Source organism: Poecile atricapillus, chromosome 10 (assembly GCF_030490865.1).
Source record: "Poecile atricapillus isolate bPoeAtr1 chromosome 10, bPoeAtr1.hap1, whole genome shotgun sequence".
Classification (NCBI taxonomy): domain Eukaryota; kingdom Metazoa; phylum Chordata; class Aves; order Passeriformes; family Paridae; genus Poecile; species Poecile atricapillus.
Genome location: NC_081258.1, coordinates 6,163,020 through 6,175,950, shown reverse-complemented (window position 1 = coordinate 6,175,950; position 12,931 = coordinate 6,163,020). Strand labels below are relative to the sequence as shown.

Here is a 12,931-nt window from a genome sequence, read left to right as displayed (position 1 = left end):
TTAGGAAAATTACGTAGTTGTAAGCACCTGGGTTCATGTGTTACACCTAAATCCAGTTTCTGCCCTTGTATGGCAGCATAAAGGGATTTAATCACAGCATAAGTGAAGTTCCGATTCATCCTTCTGCTTCTTTCCTTTACCTGTACCCCTGGACTGGCACCTGCACTGTGATCGCTGGCCACTGCAGGAAACAAGAGGGATATAATACACCACAGACTTCATTTACATGAGAAAAATACATGGTGTTTTTTTCTTCAAATAACTGTTAAAGGACCAGAAACAGCATGCCCAGCACGCTTTCCTCAGCTCCAGCACACCTCCGGCCGTGTGCACTGGATCCCTCAAGAGTCCTGCATTGCTTTAGTGACAAAAAATACCTGTACTTCTTAACCACAGTATGTGAATGACTGCGTAGCCCAGATTCTCTCTTTGTTCTTCCAAGTACATATCCCAGGATTAGCTCCTACTCATCTTTCAACTTGCTGCCTCCTTAGTGGGAATTTGAATTCCTGTTGTAAAGAGGAAAAAAGGCCGGGTGGGGGTAATAGAGAGCGGGAGTATAAAAAACTGGGCTTCACCGCTGTTTCCAGAACTAAGAGCAGCCTGGGGGAGCTACAGGTCTCCTGCCTCTCTGTGCGAGTACAGCTCCCTCAGTTTCTCGAACTTGGGCCCCCACTCGCGGATGTCCTCGCAGGCGCTGCCGCCGCCCAGCGCCGCGGGGCTGAGGGAGCTGACGGAGCTGAGGGAGCTGAGGGAGCTGAGGCTGCCGGCGCTGGAGCCGGCGCCCTCGGTGCAGAAGACTCGCAGGGAGTCGTGCGGCGGGCCCGGGGCGCTGCGCTCCGCCTCCCTCAGCAGCGCCCACAGCGCCCGGCCCAGCTCCGCCCGCCCCGCCGGGCCCGCCGCCGCCCCGCGCCGCGCCCTCACGGCCTCCTTCCTCCTGGGCAGCGAATAGGCCGGGCTCGCTTGGATGGACACCTGCAGCTCTGCCATGTTGTAGGCGTCCTGCAGGGAGAAATCGGGCACATGGAATTAATACTCCGTGCGTCGCCAAAGTTCACGTTCTGGTGGGAATAAAAGAAGGATCCCGAGTCGGTCCGTCCGCTGTAAGCACCTGAAGGGTTTTTTCGGTGTCCTTCCAACTCTGCCGCCTGCAATGCACCTGAGAAAGCCTGAGGAACACCTGTGCTGCAGTCAGGGTCAGAATCAAGTCTGATTGCATGCCAAAAGCTAAATAAAGCTGACAGAAATGCCCCGATCTCTGTTCTGAAATTCAGATCTGAGTGTCTTATGATCATTGGACACTGATACCACAAGTGTGTCGGAAGAGGTGAGAAGGGATATTCACAAACAGCTCGTTAAAGAAATCTTTCTGCAGTAGTAGTTCAAAAATTTACTGTGATTTCTGATAAAATTTTACCAGTCTCTGGAATAATGCCTAACTATGTGGCAGCGGCACAACTGTAAAAGCCAAGTAAACCTACTCCCAAAAAAGGCACTCATTCTCTCCCAGCACAACCACAGTAAATGCTGTCTGGGAATTGTGCCACAACCTCTGGCACAAAACTGCCAATGCCAAGAGTTAATGGCATTCCCTGATCAGAATCTTTGTGCCACCTGCAAAGGGAAAGTGAAATCCTGTCCCCCAGCATCCTTCATGTCCCTACAACCCCAAGGTTATGTCCCTGGACTGACTTACAGGCCAAAGAAGAATGCTGACAGGTTCATTAGAACAAACAAATAATTACTTGTATTGCTAATACTGTTCATGGGAGCAGGAGCCATCAGTAATACAGGTGTGGAATCAGCACTTCCCAAAAGATTTCTTTAGTTCTCCAGCATATGGCAGTGTGCATAACCATGCTGTAAGAGATTAACCAAGGTAATCTCAGTGAGCTCTGCTGAATTTCCCCTAGAGGCAGAGAACAATTTAAATTTCCCCCCACTTGCAATCAAGAAGCTGCCTAAGTGGCAGGATGGGGGTTTGGGACAGGAGCTGCTTACTCCCATTCCCCCAGAGACTGAGGAGTGTTGGTGATGAGCTCCAAGACCTGCAGCCCAGATTCCTGCCTTAGGCACATCCTAAATTAGTGCAAGCCCCAGTCGAGCCCCACTCTGAGCATGGATACTGGGAGAATCCATGACATGGAGCAACTTTTCATCGTACACGAGTTAAATGGGAGCTCGTTCCAATACAGATTTGTGCATCATCCCTTCACTGAAATGGGTGATATTAAAATCATCCTTCACTGTTACTAATTGTTCATTAAAATGACACATTTCTTCTGATAATAAGAAGAAATTGTAATATATACCCCCTTATATATACCTAATAATAAATATAGTAATAAATAATAAATAAATAATAATAAACCCTTCTTGGCTGGCCATCCACAAACCCAAGTCCTGACTCTGGGTCCAGAGCTGGCTATTAACATCTGGTGGTCAGCTGAGTTCAGTGTATACTTAACAATGCACTGACCTCCTGCAATTTGTAGGAGCTCCTAATTTCTCTGGGGGAAAATGTTATTCATTCCAGATGCAGAAACTCCTTCATATGACAATCTCTTGTCCCCACAGCCCTACCATCCACAAACATTATAAAAATTAAACTCTCTTACCCAAGCAGGCTCATGATCCTTTTGTTAGGTAGGTAACATTAGAACACAACTAGAGTGGTGTAATTCTAGGTATTTTAGGGGCTGATTTGTTTGGGTTTTTTCAATCTAGACAAACAACTATGTTTTTGCTTAAAAAGTTTCAGTTGCAGTCCCAGCAACTGTTAAATCTGAATAATTTAGGAAGAGTACACAGAACCCAGAGAGGCTTCACTCCAAGCACTGTTTCTTCAGGCAGAGTAATAGCCTCAGATGGAGATCATCAAGTCACTAATTTGATTCCACTGCTTAAAATAAGGAGTATATTTTAAGAACTCTCCAAAAGTAATTAAACATGTCATACAGTAACTGTAGATTTCCTCAAAGAGACCTTCTGGGTGTAAAATTGCAAAATATTGCAGAGGAAGTTAATCTGATTAAGGAAAACAGGATTTATAGCTGTCTATGTTATCGCATGGGAAATGTCTGTGTTTATTACGTTCCCACTAATTCACCAAGAAAATAAGGATACCCTACAAGTAAGAATATTTTTAAATCACTGGCTGGTTTTGGCCCATCACACTTGGCACCATGACTATTATTACCTCTGCAGAGTAACACCACCCCTTGAATCCATGAAATTAACAGCTGGAAATGAAGTTTCTTACCTTTTATAAACATAGAAAGCATCTATAGGTCAGTAAATCATCTATTGAGAGTACTTGTTTATAATATCCACCGTCTTCCTTCAAAGCTCTGCCTTTCACTGACTCATTAAAACCTTAGAACAGCCAGCAGGAATGTTAATAATACCTGCTTTGGGTATAATCTGCTCTACCCAAAGTATAAACAGCTTGTGTTCACTGGTGTATTTATCTCCAAAACACAAAAATGCAGAAAGGTTCTTCCACACCCACCACATGCCTCAGGGCCTCAGAGGAGCCAATCCAGCACTCCCCTTCCCAACAAGGGAGGTGTGAACACCTGAGGAACAGTCACACCTAGCCCTTAGAGCTCCAGCAGAAATGAGCCCTGAGAAGCTCAGTGTCCCCTGAGCCCCAAAACTGAACCCAGCAGCTGTTAGTTCCCTACTGCTAAACTCGCCCTGCAGGCTCCTTCCAACATGCACTGGCTCTAAGACAAATTAAAAATGGATAGGCACTTATCTCTGCTAAGGAAACATGCACCCTCATGTACAGACCCTTCCAAATAATTCATCTGCCAACTGCAGGGCTGAATCAGCAGAACGAAGGCTGAGGACAAAGCACAAAATGAATTTTCCATAGCACTCTGAGGCACCAGTCCCCTCTTAATTGTAACATAACAGTGATCCTTACTTCATCTTGCTCCCCACCCCCTTCTTCATTGTAGTTGAGGATGTTTTCCCTGATGTCCTCCAGATCCTCAGGATGAGCAGATCCGTGGTAAACGCCTCCGTGCAGACCCTTGCGCGTCTTCCAGTGAGCCCAGAGGAAGCTGGCACTGAGCAGAGCTGTGGGGACACAGGAGCAGAGCACAGGTGATGCAGGCACCAGTAAACCCCAGGGCACAGCAGGGCCAGCATGGCTGCACTCTGGGCTTCTCAGCAAATGTCTGGGGTTTGCACTTTCCAGTGTGGTGAACATCAAACACAGAAGAAGAAAAGCCTTTAAAGAGCATTTTGCAACACCCTTTAAAGCCCAACTCAAAGTTGGTTAAAGACCAAGTGGTGTCTCTGACATGTCTCTGTCCTGTGTGGAGCTGAACTTTGAAATAGGAAAGGCATTACAGAGCGGGGCAAAGAAGTAATAACATGTTGACAGGAACAGACAGAATTACACACAAATGAAACACAAGAAGACACAAGACAGAAAAGGAAATTACTTTTAGATGTTTTACTAAAAAACAAGAATCAGGCACATTTTGCCTTTGCATTCATTAATTTAAACATTTTTCTTAAATGCTTAAGTGCATTTACACAACTGACAAGTTTCAACATCAGATACTGAACATTCTATAAACAGAAACTTGTGCATCACTCTGCTACCGACTCTATAAAAATCAATAAAACCTCAGAGTAAGACCTCAAATCATCAAATACCATAAATTACCAGTACAGTGAACTAAAGAAATTAGAACCTCTTACAGAATATCTACAGGGCAGCAGTTCTGTGGAGCAGCATCTAAATGACCTTGGGACTGAAACTGGGGTACACAGAGGTTGTGCCCTGCAATTCTCTAACATACAGATCTATTATCAACCTCAGCTATCTGGGATTCCAAGAGCTGTAATACCACTTAGCTTCCCACTAATTTGCTGCTCATATTTGCATGGCAAACATAGTATCTAGCAGAGTTGGGGAAAATTATGGTATTTCCATACTCTTACTACAACTTCTGAATGAAACTGCATTAACACTAAGAGCCAGGAGAAAAATCCTATGTCTTTACTGAGGCAAACTTCCATGACACTTGAATAAACAAGGAAATACTCCAAGATGTGATCCTTCCTCACTAAGAGCCTTCTGGTTCTCCTCTTCGACATCCAATGCCTAAGCCTGAAAATGGCTGAGGAAGACCGAATCAGCTGTTTAGGAGCTGGGACAAAACTGGCAAGATGCAAAGTCTGCTCCTGCCTGACCAGCGTATGTATGTATTCCTATCAGACAGGAAGTTTCTCCTAGACTGAAAAATTTGTTTCATGCTCAGCAGTATTTTAAACAATGCTTATCCGGTAGCAATTTCCACTCCTGCTGTTCAATTGCATTTGCTTCCAATTATGCATCTGAACAGTTCCTCAGCAATGACGTGAAAATGTGAAGAAAACAAAACTGCAGAGACCTCCCACAGCTCACAAATGTTGATTCACTGAGCGGTGGATGCACAGAGGGATGAGAAATCAGTGATGGACCACAGCAAAGGAACGAAGGCAGGGCTGAGTCTCCCTCAGGAGTTTTCATCAGGAGAGGAGGCGATGGCTGCTCAGGACAGGTGGACACATGCGCTCACCACAGGTAATACAAGACGTAGTTGCCGTAGCTACCTAGGAGTGCCAGGAAGCAGACACAGATGGCGAAGAGGGAGGTGAAGCTCAGCCCCGTGTCCTTGTGGAAGATGGCCAGGGTGATCTCGCAGTGGCGCCCGGCGTAGCCGTCGGGGCAGTGGCACTGGAAGGCGGTGGGGGACAGGGACACACAGGTGCCGTAGTTGCAGGGCCGCTCGGCGCACGCCGTGTACACACACTGCCGGCCTGAGGCGTTCTCCAGGATCATGTGTCCCACAGGGCAGCTGCACACACCAGGGCAGAACGGGACTGTTAGACCGGGAGAAAACAGCCACAGACAGGCAGCACTGAAGAGTTTAAAATACACACTTTGGTGATGCTTTTTACATGGGTTCCGAAGCAGCTACGGGGATTAAGTTATTTGAAATCATGACAGGTTGTAGCCCTTCCTGAGGCAGCCATACTTCAGACCCGTGTGCCTGGGGCTTTCAGAACTCGGGTAGCTCCACTGCCTTCTGCAAGGTTATCCTTGTGAGAACCAGCTGGGTTGGCATCTGCAGTTCTAGCTAGGCAGGACAAGCTGTGCTATGTTCTCCAGAGTTAGAGAACTCCATTTGTGTGGACAGTGGCAGTCAGGAGTGTGTGCAGACATTAAAGTGTGTGTAAGTAAAGCGTTCATTTGCACACCACAAGCAACAGGAATTAGTCTTGTCCTGACCCCAGCCACAACCACAAGAATCCGAGCTCAATAGTGTGGTGTTGTTCCTAATGCAGCAGGAGGAGCCTGGGAGGGAACAGAGGTGACAGCATCTTACAGGGCAGTGTAAGAAATCAGACCCTCACAAGAGAAAGCACTAATATTGCACAGCACAGGTTTCACAGCACAGCCAGGGAACTGTGCCACTCCAGCTCACACACACTCCTGTCCTGGTTCCAGGGTTTACAAGCATTCTGGATCTGCTGCTGCTCTTTACATGTTTTCCTTTAGACAGGCAGCTGAACTTGCTCCAGAATCCCTGGAGCCAGGCTGATTTACATCAGCTGTGGTGGTTTCTGTAAGGACACAGTAACCTGCTCCCTGTGCAGGTGTCCAGTGTGTGCCACTGTGGTTCCAGGGATTTGATGAGATTGCCAGTGCCAGCCTTCAATCTGCATACTTCAACATTCACCCTTTCCCACCTCATTCTGAAGAGTTTTGTGCTTCTATTTCTACCAATTACCTGCATTCATGCATCATCCACAAATCAATACAAACAAATTCCTGATTGCAAGGGTTACTCCTACAGGCCTCCGAAGAACAGCCTTCTTTGATGCCTTGGGCACTCAATACTGACACCAGCTCCTTCCCTTGAGTGTCCAGAGGGATTCTGTAGTTGTTAAATCTGACATCCTTCATACATCCTACAGCAAGGAACAAAGAGACAGTTTTAAAAACCATTCAGCAAGAATTATTTGAAGCAGCTGTAAGATTTGGCAGTTTATGCTTAACAAAGGACACAGGCCATCAAAGTTTAAATCCAGGACTGAATTCACTTATAATTTCATAGCCTTGTCCTTCTCTTTTGGACTGGATTTACTAAAGTTTTAGATCAAGATTCCCAGTGTTTTCCACAAGAATCAAGTGCTGCTACAGGCCTGTCCTGGTTTTGGCTGGGGCAAGACTTAATTCTCTTTCCAGGGTCTGGTGTTGGGCTGTGTTTTGGATCTGTGCTGAACACAGGGTTGAGAAGAAGGAGATGTTTATGTCATTGCTGAGCAGGGCTCACACAGAGCCAAAGCCTTTCCTGCTTTTTGTAGGGCCATGCTGGGGAGGGGCTGGGGCTGCCTGGGAGGCTTGGAAGGGACCCAGCCAGGACAGGTGACCCCACTGACCCCAGGGACGTTCCAGAGCATGTGGCAGCATGCTCAGGATATGCAGTGAGGGGAAGAAGGAAGGGGAGATGTCTGGAGAGAAGGTGTTTGTCGTCCCAGGTAACCATTCCACAGGATGTTCCCTGCTCTCCTGGAGGTGCTGAACACCTGCCTGCCCCTGGCAAGCAGGGAATTCATTCCATGTTTTGCTGGGCTTGTGTGCATGGCTTTTGCTTTCCTTATTAAAGTTGTTATCTCAACCCAGGGGTTTTCCAGCTTTTACCCTTCCAGTTCTCCCCCTGATCCTGCTGGTAGGGAGTGAGAGAGAGGCTTTGAGGGGCTGGAGGCTGGATGGGGTTAAACCATGACAGGGCCTCTATTTGCCTAAGGTAGTCAGTGGAATATGTACCCCCTCCACTGTGATTTCCATAGGAAAGTCAAAATATTGTGGAGGATCTCTTACATGTGGAAAACCTGTTCTATTCTTCAATGTACCAGTAAAAATTGTGTTTGGCTGATTTTAAACTGTAGCTTATGGCTTACCTTTATAGAATGAAGAGCAAACCACAAATAATTGTGAGAGAGTCTTCAGTCAGGGATAGAAAATTTGTACTGAAGATATGTGACATTAACTTTGTATGCACGAGATGCCTCAGCATGAAAACATATGCTTTGATTAATTAAGTACATTTTATGACTTTGAAGTCCTTGAAGTTTCAGCTACTTAGCAGCAACATTAATAGTCCTAATTAAAATGATCTTCATGCAACCATTTGACTTCTTTATTTACTTAAAAACAAACACTATTACTCCCATAAATAAAAAATTCAAAATATACTCTCTAATTCACATCATAAACTTTATTTATTGGAATACTTCTAGTAAAGCAATAGAAAACAATCTTTTTCTAAATAATTTGTGATACACTTAAGTTGTAAATTATTACTCTATTTAATTTCTCTCCAGGCACTTTTGTATTACTCACTGAAGTACTTTTGCGTGGTGGAAAGATGACCTGCTTGCTTTGAGTAGACTTACTAGGACCTAGAGCCCAGAGGACTAAGAGGCAAAGGTAATGGGAGAAAGGCAACCTATAGACAGCAGGCAGGTTTAACCAGCAGTAATGTGTGTTCCTTGGCAATAAAAGCTGTGCTGATTTGCTTTACTGACACTGTGGGGGCTTAGGCAAAGGGCAAACTTCCAGCTGAGCTCAGAGTAAAGAACTGCCATGGATATCCCAAACTTGCTGTTCTTTGTATTTCTCCTTTGTGGAAGTACTCAATTTCCAGGCTGGAAACTGATTTGCTTTTAACAGACATCATGACCTTATCCACTCAAGTTGCTAAAAATTCAGATTTTTAGCTCTAATTCAATAAACCATTTCTAATTTTAGTTAATGCTTTAACTGAGTGTCAAATCCAGTAATATCGAGGTAATAAACCAGGGTTTGGTGGGTGCTATGCAATGCACATACAAAATGGAAAAACTGCTTTTAGCATAGGAATAAATGTGTTTGGGAGGGAAAGAGAGCTGCCAAGCACACTGGACAGAACCATGCACTGAACCAGCTTCTGTCTATCCAAGGCAGGGAGCCACGCACAGTCCATCTGGGAAAAGCTTCTGGATCTCCAGGTACAAACTCTCTGCAGCCAAGGCAAGAAGTGACCATCATTATTCCAGGTCCAGTAGCCAAGTGTATTTGCAGGCCATTCCCTGCTGTACCTTCTCCTGGTCAGAACAGCTTATCTGTCCCTGCTGCAAAGGGTCATACATGAAATCTGTGTACTCTACATAAACAAGAATATTTCCTGCAATATGCCTTTTTACAGGCCCATATTATGAACCAAGATTGAAAATTCCTACCTTGAAAACTCTTGTTTTGATTGAATGGGTAGGTGTTTCCAAGGACCAAGCTGCTGGGGTCAATGACAATCTCTTTGTATATTCCTGCTGCTTTAGTAATCTCTCTCTTCCCACCTCCTTCATAAAGGCGAAGAGTAAATTCATTTTCATTTCTCTCCAGTGTGATGTGATGCCATTCACCATTATCAATGTGGTAGGAGGGAAGGCTTAAAGAATAGTTTCCATCACCCAGATTGTATGAGACCACTAAGAGTCCCTGAACAACCTTGTGAACAATTAACAAATAGCAAGAAAGAAAAGTAAAGTCATTGTCTGGCATTCTGTACTGATCTGTAACTTCAATCTTAAAGCATTTGTCTAAATTTAGGGTATGTTTACACTGCACATTTAGGTGTAATATAAAAATACTTCAGGTGCTACTGAACTAGGCAACCTAAATGTGGTAGCAATATACTCACAGTAGTATCTATGTCACCTTAGGAGTAATTTTACACTGATCTCTCTTGCACAAATTTATGGGGTTCTTTAAATAGGTGAGAGTCTGGTGTATTACAGCTACAATGACAGCTCAAACCAACTTGGCTGAACAGATGACTTGTTCAGTGATGTGTATAAAATGAGAAGGTTGTCAATTTGGGAGCCTGACATCATTAGAACTGCCACAGGCACCTTGCTTGGCAGAGTTTGAACTATGCAGAACTGGCCACATGGCTCAAAAGGACACCAGGTACACACCCTATTCATCCTATTCTGTGTAGAATCTGTGTTTCTCTGCAACTGGCATCAAAATCCAATGGGATACCACAGCTGAGTGGCCAGTATCTCAAGTAAAGGATCAGATGTATCTATCCATGAAACAAATTCTGGAGCCTTGGTGCTCAGCATAAAGTTTTTGTTCTGTTTCCATCTGTGAAGCGAGTGTCACTGTCTGTGTGGGGTGTCCTCACCTGCAGGGTGATGTGCTCGTCCCTGCCGCGGGAGCGCACGGTGGCGATGACGCTGTCGGGCTGCCGCGTGCGCACCAGAGCCTGGAACAGCGTCCTGCGCACAGACACGCTGACAGGGAGCTGGTAGCGGATGTGGCTGCCTGCCTCAAACCTGTACTCCTTGGCCACTGGAAGGGAGAGAAGAGCCCTCGTGAGGAGAGGGAAACCTGATTATTGCCCTTAATGTCATAGTAACGGGTTAAAGTAAAAGGAAACAACTGCGATGCACAGCACGGATCCGTGAGACAACTTGTCCTTTGGGACATGCTCCTGTATGTATTTCCACAGCTTCTCCACTCATGCTTTATTTTCCTCTGTAAAGAGGTGTTCTCCCACCCAACTTGATCCTGTTAATGCTCCTCCTTAAAATGCTCAGATGGGGTGAGAGCAGGGAAGCAGCACCTCTGACCAAGAGAGCAGACTGCAGGCCAAGTCTTAAGTATCACAATAAAATTTCACAACCTGCTATTTTATAATTGTCTTTCTGCTGCAAACTTTGGCTCCATGAGAGCTAAAGATCCTACTATTCCCAAAGCATAGCTCCTTAAGCCAGCAGTCTCTTCCTGACACCAGCAAAGCAGTGATTTCTAATTCCACTTGTATGGTTCTAATTCTGCACAGAAAGTGGTACTGGCACATGCATATTTTTTAGGTTATTAGATATTTCTAAAAGTGTAAACAGATGCAAATCAAACAACTGTAATAAAATAAAATACTTTTTTCACATTTTTTTTGTCATGCAGCCATGTCATTATACAGTCATTGCACAAACACCCTCAGGAGGAAATGATCCTGTACTGAGAAAGCAATTTCTGAAAGGGAATTAGAAAAGAAATTGTTAACAATCACAGGCAACTACACTGCAACATGGCTTTACATAAGGTCATGTAAAATCATTTCAACAAACATTACCTGCAAATATTTGAAGTTTCCTGTGCTGTAAAATTTAGCAGCCTACCCCTAATGAAAGAGAAAAGCAGAGTTCACCTTTATCACACCGGTAACCGTGGTAGCCTGGCAAACAGTGACACGCAAACGAGCCCCAGTCCCCAAGGCACCTCCCGTGGATACCACAGGAGGAAGATCCCATGGTCTCACAGCTCCCATCCGTCAGGGTGCAGCCAGGGAAGCTGTTCAGGGACTCTGCAGGAGACTGAAGGTCATATACCTTCAAGAGACAATTCATGACATAAAAATATTATTCGAGAAACATATTTCATGTTTAAACAGAAATAGCTGCACCACTTCACTGTCTCAGTCTCATTGCTCAAGTTACTAAGCCACATCTGCATTGCTTAAGTTACTCAGTTTGCTTTTTGACATTCAGACTTCAGCTGATTTTATCAAGAGCGTATTTTGCCTCTGAATAAACTCAACTGACTATAAAAACAAGAAATCCCCTAATACTTCCTAACAAAGTAGACAGCTGGCATAAATATATCGTACAATCGCCATTCAGAAGTTCTCTGAATGCACAAAGAAGCTTGGAAAACAGCTGCATGAAGCAGGGGATAAACAAACACACAGTTCCTGCCTCATTAATACATCTCCTTCTATTGAGAAATAACTTTTCAAGGTACTTATTCTAATTATCACAGAAAAACCCAGAATTTTTTTGTATTTTACACTGATGCATGTGGGCATTGAATACATTGATGGAAGCAGAAGTTTCATGTGGAATACAAATCTCTGAAAAATTGAATAAAGAAGTTTTCTTCTCTGCTAAAGCAAACATTACTCTGCTCTTACCTGAGTATCCACGATGAAATTGCGCAAGCAACCAGAAAAATGTTTGTGTAGCAGCTGTGGGTAGGAATATGGTAACGACTCCTTCACACCACCCAGCTGGAGAACATGGTTTACATTCAAATACCTTTAAAAATCATATAAATAATAAAAATACTCACAGCATCTACCTTCAAACACAGGGAGAAAAACAAATAAATACACTGCATTTTCAAATAACACAGGCTTTATAATGTAACATAACATAACAGTAGAATGCAACTACTTTATCTTCTCTCTCTGAAATAAGGCCTTTTAAAATAAAGGGTATTTTCTTAAACATGACAGTGAAACTTCCTGGAAGTTTAATTATATTTGGGTGTTTGTGTTCAAGTCAAGTCAGTTATTCTAGATACCATATTCTCCTTCAAGTGCTCTGTGTGTACAGACATCCTATGCTGTAGGAATATTACAACAAAGGTTGTTCTGTGTATGACAAAAGTCAGAAATCTAAAATTTGGGTCCATGTGGTCTAAAAGACATGGTAAACATGTCCAAGCCCTGCACTGTCTCCCAGTCATCTCCCCAAGCCAAAAACTCCATATATTTCAGTCCTCAAACCTTTTTTTTTCCCAGAGTTATCAATTAATTTCTTTTGTTTTCATTTTCCTTATATTTTCCCCTTTTTTTGTGCTCCTTTCATGACCAGGAGAGCTCCATGCAGCTGTGGACAAGGCTTAATCCCAATGCTCATCGGAATTCTTGCTCAGACTATCTATTCCACAGCTGAAGTACCTTTGTTAGTACAAAGGTTTCCCTAAAATATAACCTGAATATTCCTCACTGTTACTTTAGGCCCTGTACAGAAGAGATTGTCTAAATCCTCTTTGGACTATTCTTTTATGCACACAGAGACTTATCATATCTCT

At 44.1% G+C, this 12,931-nt stretch overlaps 1 protein-coding gene across 1 annotated transcript in view; it reads right to left on the bottom strand.

Annotated features, from left to right (window-relative positions):
• Positions 1–319: 319 nt before the first annotated feature.
• Positions 320–12,931, bottom strand: part of LOC131582656 (neural-cadherin-like) — a 59,232-nt gene continuing 46,620 nt past the window's right edge. Inside the window, exons 26-33 of the mRNA XM_058846075.1 lie at positions 12,027–12,150; positions 11,265–11,445; positions 10,239–10,405; positions 9,292–9,556; positions 6,798–6,978; positions 5,617–5,861; positions 3,932–4,086; positions 320–1,002 (exon numbers count right to left, since the gene is read on the bottom strand). Coding sequence (XP_058702058.1) covers positions 613–1,002; positions 3,932–4,086; positions 5,617–5,861; positions 6,798–6,978; positions 9,292–9,556; positions 10,239–10,405; positions 11,265–11,445; positions 12,027–12,150 — 1,708 coding nt within the window. The 3' untranslated portion in view covers positions 320–612. The remainder of the gene's footprint in view (positions 1,003–3,931; positions 4,087–5,616; positions 5,862–6,797; positions 6,979–9,291; positions 9,557–10,238; positions 10,406–11,264; positions 11,446–12,026; positions 12,151–12,931) is intronic.